This window comes from Cottoperca gobio, chromosome 3, assembly GCF_900634415.1.
Source record: "Cottoperca gobio chromosome 3, fCotGob3.1, whole genome shotgun sequence".
NCBI lineage: Eukaryota > Metazoa > Chordata > Actinopteri > Perciformes > Bovichtidae > Cottoperca > Cottoperca gobio.
In genome coordinates this window covers 4,690,604-4,700,399 of record NC_041357.1, presented here as the reverse complement: position 1 = coordinate 4,700,399, position 9,796 = coordinate 4,690,604, and the positions used below count along the sequence as shown (strand labels likewise).

General features: G+C 41.9%; 1 protein-coding gene across 1 annotated transcript; it reads right to left on the bottom strand.

Annotated features, from left to right (window-relative positions):
* Positions 1-224: 224 nt before the first annotated feature.
* On the bottom strand, positions 225-9,265 carry LOC115028946 (AP-2 complex subunit alpha-2-like). The gene is made up of 15 exons (XM_029462899.1): positions 9,259-9,265; positions 9,014-9,164; positions 8,552-8,720; positions 6,951-7,088; positions 6,685-6,867; positions 6,013-6,110; positions 5,445-5,676; positions 5,131-5,295; positions 4,832-4,921; positions 3,524-3,657; positions 3,072-3,154; positions 2,818-2,907; positions 2,436-2,559; positions 2,238-2,354; positions 225-1,162 (listed from the first exon to the last, which is right to left on the bottom strand). Exons 1-15 carry the CDS (start codon positions 9,263-9,265, stop codon positions 1,072-1,074), a joined length of 1,872 nt encoding a protein of 623 aa, XP_029318759.1. The 3' UTR covers positions 225-1,071.
* Positions 9,266-9,796: the final 531 nt, after the last annotated feature.

The following is a 9,796-nucleotide window of genomic DNA, read 5'->3' as shown; positions in this document are numbered from 1 at the left end:
GCATTGAGTAAATTATGATGTGTTCAAGATCTATTCAGTAAAAATGTGTATAAGGCAAAGGTAAATCATAACGTTATCATGTTTAGTTCAAATGTAATCTTGTAAAATTTTGTTTTTTGGCAAATAACTTGAATAAATGCAGTTGTTTAAAGCCGAATGATCTTAATTATGCCAAAAATGGGTTTTGTGAGGTCACAGTGACCTTGACCTTTGACAACCAAGTGTCCAAGTGGAGTCTGTCACTAAATCCTACACACTGATCCTTTAAGCCAACATGAATGACACATATGTACAGTGCTAAAATAAAGAGTTGCACGTCAGCTGAGTGACCCCCGTGGGCTCATACGGTGGCAGAAAGCTCCAGAACAAGACTCTGAAAACAGCACCCGGGGCTGCGTGATGTTCAAAAGGTACACGAGTAACAGATGAATGTGATGAAGGTGCGAGGTAAGCAGAAGAAATACTGCGTTCACGTTACAAAGTATGTGTGTGTGCTTGCATGCATGTGATTGGTCATTGGCTTACTCGGATGGCGTCGCATCGTGTTGCAGCAAAAGTTAAGCTCAACTCTTTAGCGAGACAACCTGGTACCAAGATGGACTGGCTACATTCAAATGAATGAGAGGGCTGCGGCTGAAGTCGGACTGTTAGTCGACCTCGACTCTAGATCGTTTTATCAGATTCTATATCCTGGCTGACAACAACTATTACAGGGAGGGTTACAAAGCGTTCATGTTGATCTGATAGTTAACTCAACAATACCATCTGCATTCTTCTTTGAATGAGTCTCCTGGTAGATTATCTTTCTTAATGGAACTAACTAGATACATGCGGCCGTCTGAGTTCCCTTAAACGTCCTGCCGAGTTTAAAACTACAGTAGTTCAGTGCAAAACTACCAAAAGAACAAACAAGCATTATTTTTCAGAAAAGCTGCTATAAATTAAAACCCTGTAAACCATCAAATCACTCATGCAGTTCCTCTACGACGTGAATGTTGAGCGGTGAAACATCACGCCGTGTCCTACATTTCCGTGCAAACAGTTGGTTCATGTGCAGCGGAGCAGCTTCCCTTAAAGAAGACATTTCTTTACCTTAGCATTGGTTACATCCGTGTCCATTGGGTGTTTGGCTTTGAAGATAGTTTGAACCTCTTGCTGAGGACTGAGGACAGAGAAGATAATGACGTATTACAGTGATGTCACTAGAGAATGCTAGTCACTACAGTAACAATAGAAAATGACCCATTTGAAAACAAAACTTAAAGGAATATTTCTACCACAAAATGATCGTTTGTTTATCATCACTCACCCCGTGTTACCTTCAATTCTTCAAAACCGTTGTCGCACGCCTCCACAGTGAGAATCCAACCATTTAAAATACTTCCACATTAACGGTCTCAGTACAAATTATAATTTTGTGCGCAAAGTATTCCTTTAAATTTGAATGAGTTACAGGTAATATAATCAGCAGCAGCTAAAGATAAGAAGCTGCTCCCCGAGTGTGTTGCACAATGTTAAGCTTGGATCAGCCAGGTATTTTATTCACTTACAACCAGATCCAGTATAGAATATACAACGGGCTTTCTGAACCCAACATGGGCTTTCATTAGCTATTCATCTGTAGCTGGCTTGTTTTATCCAAAACCAAAAGATTTTAGTTTAGTTTAGTTTTTGTGCACATTTCGACTGAACCGGCGTTTAGCATTAGGGCACGTTCTGGCACATTAAAAGAAGCAACCTGCGCCGCCTGCGTCCCAGCGCTAAATCCAACTTCTCATTAGTAATAAGCAACGTGACAACGTGATTAAAATAATATAATGTTTGTTTGTAGTATGTAGTGTCCGACAGGCCGAGGCCAGCAACATGAAGGAGATCAAATCTCAGTGGAGGTGGGGTGCGTTTGTTTACTAGAAAGGTCATGTGTTTTTAGAGGTGACGAGACATAGCAGAGCTAGTCTCAAAGAAAACTGTGCCAACATTTTTGGAGCATTGAGCCACTGCGTCTTGGATCATCACATCAAAACATAAACGAGGCCACGTGTGAACACTGCAGGATGAAAGTCATGAGCTGCTGCAGAGTAAATGTGACACCTAGTGGTAACATTCGGTACAACGGCCCAGTGTTTGGCTTCGACATGGTTTACTCGGGCCCAACAGTTGAAGAAATCTGCCTTTTGTGACAGACGGATACAGAGAGGAACCACGGGACGGAGGGGATGGTGTAAAGTGAGTCTTACACTCCAAGCTGTTTCCAGCGTTGGAAGAAGTCTTGGGATGCCATCTCTGTGGGCTGGAAGAACTTGTTGAGCATCACAGGGAGTTTCACTGCGATGTTCTGAAGAGTTCCACCGTATCTGTTCACACACATGGAGTCAGAAATGAGCACATAGAAGAAAATAAATACATCACAATAACACATGCATTCAGACACCAACCTGAACTGGATGTCGAGCACCGGTGCATCTGAGAAGTCCGACACGCACTCAATGTTGATGATCTGCTGGAGCTGAGCCCCACCTTCTACTGTGGGGTCCACTGGCTTGGTGTGGACATTCAGCTGTGGAGACAACGGTCAAGGATTCCACAGACACCTGAATGACACTTGAATACATCTCAGCAATCCTATAGCAGCTTTGGAAAGCCTCGACAGTTTGAGTTGTACGCAGACAGAAGTCTTAGTGCTAATACTCCTCAGCAGGGAAGTAATACTACTCCTTCATTTGGTTACACGTGTCAAGTAAACTACAGTGCTGCCTGTGGGCTGGAATTGGTCAATCAAGTCTGTAACAAGAAGCTACCAAGCAGTGGAAAGGATATGAGTCTTGAGCGTGTCGCTACTGGTGACCGATGAGGAGAAGCTGAGGAACTGGGAAGATGTCTTGTTGCCGTAGAACACATAAATGCGACCTGTGGGACGATAGAAGGTAAACCATCTAAACTATCCACTACGTTTCAAATGATGTAGAATTACTAATCCCATTCCGCATCTCGAGCGCTGGCCTGTCAGAAGTATGCTTTAAAAATATCTTTCAAGCTGATGCAGAAATCCATAGTATTGTTAAGCTGCTCACCCAGGTTCTGCCTGTACTCCGACTTCAGTCCGATCTGCAAGAGCTGGTTCTCAAAGATAACGCCATTGTTCTTACAGACAAACCTGGAATTTAAAAGCATTTACAACAAAGACCTTTGAGAAACTTCCATTTTTGTTTAATATTAAATATTGTTAGAAGATTTGGAAAAGGAGCGTTCACACCCAAAAGCTATGATATGCAAGTATATCATATATTAAGCCTAACTGGGGACGTGGAGTGTTTGATGATGTTAGATGGTGTAATGAAGGAGAGAATACAGTCAGGATACCTCAGCCTCTGCAGTTTGGATCTATCTCGTATGCATCACCCACCTTTCTGAAAGAGCAACACTGAATCGCCCCTTGACTATTAAAGGTATGTGGATTACCCTGCAGTATGTGTTGCCACACTTTTTGCTAATTATATTAACCAAGCTTACAGCGTGGCCTCACCTGGAGAAGTTTTCCTCAGACAGATCTGAGGGTGCAGCGCTGGACATGTCGGACAAGACATCGACCAGCAGACTGGCTCCTGCTGAAGGGCTGGAGTTTAGATTCAGCAGGTCTGTGAAGGGGTGGCTGGAACCCTGCCGAGAAACACCAGCAAACACACCAACATCTGAATATATACAAATACACGTGCACAGATCAGTATTGGGCTACACTAATATTATAAGTAATATACTATTTGTAGAATTAGATTCTAGAGAAGGCTGCGTATTATTGTTTCTGACTTGTGTGATCCAAACATTTCCGATAACTCCGGACCGTTGTAAAATCCACAAGTGAAAACGTAATGAAAGAGGATAGATGTAATCATTTCCAAAACATGTTTTTATCTCACTAAATATTCTGCTTCAATCTATATTTGTTGCTGTTTTTTGGTATTTTCACTGCGGAAAAAACAAACAGTTTGCTCTCCGGGTTGACGAACACAAAGTGAAGCACGCAATGACCATTCGATGAATCACTTGAGGATTTTTGTTGACGACTTCATCAGAAATGACGACGGACATTAAACCTTTCATTCGAGAAGCTTTGAATGGAAAGAAAAGGACGTTCAGTTCAGCCTCACTGTACAGCTGCACGTGTTGATCAGCTCTTTAAAGCGCTGAGAGCTCAGACCTCTGTACGTTACTCTGCTTTGAATGTCTAAAGTACAGAGTCAATGAGCAACATAAGGGTTTAGATGAAATGTAATTCCTGTTGGACTTCAATGTGATTCTCTGCAAATATCGATTCCGTAAAAAGAAAAAAAAACATTATTCAATAAAATGTTAATGTTAATCACAAGCTGTGGAGGAATCGTGTCTTTATGTTTTTAAAATTATATTCTAGAAAAGCAAATCCAAGAAACACACTGAGCATGAGACAACAGCAGGAGCGATGAGAAGATCGCTTCCCTTTTTATGAAAACTAATCTAATTCAATTTGACTCAGATTACAGACTACATTGACTGAAATGTTCAATATAATCTGATGATAGAAGGGACATCTGACACAGGAAGACTACATTAAAAAGATAGCTGACAAAATGAAGAGAAAATACGTCGACTAAAAATGAACTTTAGTCGACTAAAGTTAGACTAAAACTATGAAGGATAGAAATGACTAAAATAATAAGCGTTTTCGTCTAAAGAGTGAAACCAAGACTGAAATAGATTCCAAAATTAACACTGAATTAGAGGGGTCAATACCTGCCCTCGAAAGTCAACCTCTTATGAACATCATACTATGTGTTGTTTCTAGCTATGGATATACCATGGTCCCAGCAGAGAGCATGGTCGGACTATGGGAGGCAGGGCGGGGTCTGTTGGTAGGAAGAAGGTCTGACATCAGTGAAGGAGAAGACTGATGGAGAAAGAAAGGAAAGAACAGAAAGAGGAGAAGAAGGATAAAGGGGTGAAGACGGGGAAGGAAGAAGAGAAGACAAGTAAAGGTGAAGATCAAGGAAATGCTAAAAATAGAAGAATAAAGGTAGAATAAAGGTAAAGCAGTAATGAACAACAAGAATAACAAGTTCCCTTCTACCTATTACAGCAGCCCCACTGTGCAGCTACCTTGTTTGTGACTTCAGGGTTCTCGCTGTGCTCGGTGCTGCCGTTGACATTCCACCGGGCATCGTCTACGTCGGGCACTTTGCCTGGGCCCTTCTTCTTCTTCAGCTTGGCCAGGATGGACGACTCTCTCTCTGGGAACGGAGGCATCTCTTCTAAGACTGTAGCCTGAGGAGGGACAGAGAGAGAGACAATACTGGAAAGTCTGTACAGCGTGTCACATGACCTTTGTCTGAGGGAAAAATGTTTCTGATGGCTACACTCAAAGGGAGGAAACGTATGCTTCATTTTGTCCACTTCCTGCATAATTCACTCACCAATATGTCAGTGCTGGCGATGCAGCTGAGCCTCAGGTACTCGATGGCTCTCTGCTGAAGCTCCACGTCAGCGTTGCGGAGCTGGCTGTCTGAGCGCAGCACTTCTTGGATCGTAGCCTTCACTTCTGGAAACAAGTTAATGAACTTGATGTAGGCCGACAGCAACAGTGCCCGAGTTGGCACAGAGCACAGGTGGAACTTGGAGTGGAGAAGGTTGAACTGGACCAGAGGGCTGAAGGAGAAGACATTCAAACATTCAGGTCAGCTCGAGTCACACAATTAAATCAATATTTCCCTTGTATATTAAGCCTCTTCTGCTTGTTTGTAACACAGCACCATGTTTAGTTTACAGACAACGTATTGGTTTGGTTCACCCAAAGACATGTTTCCTCACTTAGGCCTGGTCACATCGAGTCATGCAGATAGTGTTGGCTTCATAGAAACAGAATGAGTCCTGGTGAAAACTATTTGTTGTAGATTGAGTGAACCAACCTTCAACTGAAACATTAACTGAACTGAAATTATGTAGTTACAAAACAGTGGATAGCACCATGTGGATGCTGTTTACCTGGAGCGTGAGTCACCAGCAATAAGGTTTCCAAACTCTCCCAGGATGTAACCCCCGACCTTAACCATGTTCTCATGGCAGGCGGGAGCCTGCAGAGCCTACAAGCATTCACAAAGCATGACGACATTGGGTTAGGAATATAATCTATACACATCTACTGCAAGTAAGATTTGGAATGGAATAGGCGGTAATGAGACAACTATCACTGTCCAAGTGGACCTCACATGGACAACCCTCCCTGCTTTCCCAACCCGTAAGCTCCTTGAGGATTTCTTAGGGGTGAAGTGTTATCGGGCAACAGGGTCTCTTTTAATTGACACTGGTAACATTTGATTAGTCATCACTCTTTGTTGACGAGGTTTAGAACATTCATAGTTGCTGCACTATAAATCATGTTAGTCTGAGCCACCTTTGGAGGCATTGGGAAAAAAACATTTCCATTTAAATGTGCACCCTAAACAGAAGGCGCTTGCTGAAATGTTGTTTCCAATTGTGACTGAACCCCTAGAATATGGATTCACACAAAGTGTAAGCTGTTGGGGCCAATTCCCACTTCGCCCCCCATTTAATCCTCCTGGTGTCCACATGGTTACGTTTCTTAAGAACAGTGGCCTCATAACCCTGAAGAGGCAGATGCTGAGTGTGTACACTGGCAGAAATCTTCATGCTCACCTCAAAGACGGTCTTTGCTGCATAGCCTTGGACATCATCTTGGTTTATGACGATCTGGATGACGCGATACCACACCTCCTCGCTGACATGGTCACCGGCGATGCGGATGAGGTTGAGAATGGTATCCACGTACCAGGTGTAGTCCACGGCATATTTTTCTGCCAGAATAGCCACCTTGAGCACCTGAGGAAGAAAAGCAACCGGCTCAGGGCGAGAGCCGCACACAGAGGAACTAAATGGTGAACAGGCCTGAACTGATGACCCACTATCTCCTCTCTGATCGAGTAGTCGGCGTTCTCCAGGTAGCTGAGCATCTCTGCCACAATCTGCTTGGAGTTGCTGCGGTCACACATGGCATAGAGAAGATCCACGGCCCGCTGGCGAACACTCACATCTCGCTCGGTCTGTGTAGAAATCAAACATGAACAGAAAATATGACAAATGTCTGGAAGATCTTATCAGCTGAAGCTGATAATTACAAAATGAAATGCAGGGTGTTACACATTGAGATATATTATGCTTTGAAGTTTTCTTAAGATTGAAATGAACAGAATCTTTCCACTGTTCAAAAGTAGTTTTGTATGGATTAGGCTGATCTGAGGAACACATCTACAGTACGACACATGAAGAAGGTGCATCTATGGCCCGTGGAGATTTAATTGATCACTTTGGTCATAAGGTTAAAGAGCATTTCTGGAAATGTTTACAAAAAGGAGCGAGGTAGTGTCACAAACAAACACATTGTGGATGATGTTGAATTATCAGAAGTATCTGTACATTTACTAACAACTTTATAAGCAATGATTCATTTTATGTGAAAACTGTTATGGCAGAGCGATTTCAAAGATTATTTGAACATGGAATATCTTGTGTGTGTGGATGAGTTAGTTCAGTAATTTATGTGCTTCCTAATTTCTGATTAATATATTATAAAATATCAAATTGTGCCTTTTCTGTGATTATGGTGGGAATGATTACAGAATTATTTTGAGGCATTGGAAAGTAATTAAAGCTCCAGATTTGGGTCAATGCCATGGTAGAGAGAGTTCTGTGAGTCTATGCTCAGTAGTTTGGAAGATGGGGCTTCCTCCTGTGACCTTCTTTGGATTTATTTCAAAATCCACAAAATGCCCTTTTATACATTTCAATAACAGCTGCAACGATTAACGATGTGAACTAAACGATCGACAGAAAAATAATCGCCAACTATTACTAAACTGAATATCTTTGGGTTTTGGACTGACAAAACAACATTTACAGCAGACACCCCATGGAGCTCATTCATCTAGAACATAATTGGCATTTTAAATCAATAATAAAAATAATCATTCATTGCAGTCCTCAAAATATGCTGTTAAAAGTCATCACATTACACTTGTCATTCAGCAGACGCTCTTATCCAGAGCGACTTACAGTGAACTCACTACAGGGACAGTCTCCCTGGAGCAGCTCGGGTTAAGGTTAAGCTCAGGGGCACAATGGGGGCAGCCCTGGTGTTGAACTCGCCACCTTCCGGTGTTCTGTTTGGAAGCCACTAGACCACCACCACCTAATAGTGTTGTGTTTTTCCAAAATGCTGCTAACAAGGCTCATAACCTGCAGATTGATTTATTGTCACATCACAATTCACAAATGCCTCGCTCAATAACTTATTTTAAGAGGCAACTATCAATTAAGTGATCCTAAATAACCACTGAGAAATGTGTATAACAATTCTAGTGTCACACTTCAGACTTCATAGCTCCACTCTGGTTAGTGTTCTAAAGAAACAAAATACATTTAGAAATAAAATAAAAACACCAGCTTCATCATTTTCACATGAACCTATAACAGCTCATCAAAAGCACACACGTGATGAAGGACTCACCTTTAGAGCATTGATCACAGTATCTATGTGCGTCTTTACTGCCTCGTGAGAAAACTCAGAGCTGGCCAGCGTGCACATGCTCTCCAAAGCCAGATAACGGAGATTGGTTTCCCTGTGCTGCAGAAACTGGCCAAGCTGGTTGCAGGCTCGTACCAACAGGGTGGGCTCACTGAGGGATAAAACACAACAACAAGCTGTAGAGTACAAATACCAACACACATTTAACATCTAGAAACTGCTGAACTAATGACACATTTGGTACAGATGGACTGAAAACTAACATTTATCACATGTTGGAAACAAATGCAATTTGCTAAAAGTCTGTCCAGTGACCCAATGGTGACATCTCCCTGAAAATTGACTCAGAATTTCTTGATTTTTCATGTCTGAAACAAACCAATTCCATGATATTCCAGAAATGAAATGACCAGCAGAGAGCTTGTCACAGTGAATATGATCAACCTGTCATGGTGGATGATGAGGGCGATGGCTTCAAACAGAACAGCATTCTTTGCATTGGAGTGCTGGACCTTCTTGGACTTGGGTGGCTCCTGGGCTTTGTTGAGGATGGTCTCCAGACACTCTGTCAGGCGACTTCTCAGAGCTGCATCCTCTGAAAACACAAACACTGCGTTCTTAACACTTCCTCCAAGCCCTTACTATTATCACAGAATTACTTTCACAAACTCTTAGTGTAAAGGCGTCACCATACATTTTCAATATTAACAATGAATCAGATTCATCTATGTAACGTCACATTACAAAGGGAGACGTTACAGACTTGCAATGTTTTTGCCACCTCATTATCAAAAGAATAAGAAAAGCTCATTTATTATATCAAAGCTCATTTTACTTTTTTAACTCTGGTGTGCATTCTATCCTTAAAGATGGACATGATATCCATTCAAAGCATTCACATTTAATACAAGTTTAAAATCCTATGGGAATTAACATCTCACAAAGCATGATTGCAAATGTGCTCATTTAATTCTGAGTGTAAGATGTGTGTTAAACACAAAGATGAAGTAAAGACGTGTTTAGCCTAGCTTAGCATAAAGACTGGAGGTAGAGGTACATAGAGGCTCTTGTCCGAAGTGAAAAAAATAGAAATACGCCTACCTACACCTAACACAGCAGGAGAACTCTGCTTTCTGTCAATATAGCACGCACTGAGGAACGTATGCTTCAATTGACTACATTTACCATCTACTCTGATTGGACATCCACCTAAAAGGTGCATTTTTC

Excerpts from the sequence above, each read along its gene's own strand:
- LOC115028946 (XM_029462899.1), bottom strand. Across the intron at positions 4,922-5,130 it reads ACCCTGAAGTCACAAACAAG|TCTTCTCCTTCACTGATGTC; the intron begins GTAGCTGCACAG and ends TTTCTCCATCAG. Across the intron at positions 3,155-3,523 it reads TCTGAGGAAAACTTCTCCAG|GTTTGTCTGTAAGAACAATG; the intron begins GTGAGGCCACGC and ends TTTAAATTCCAG.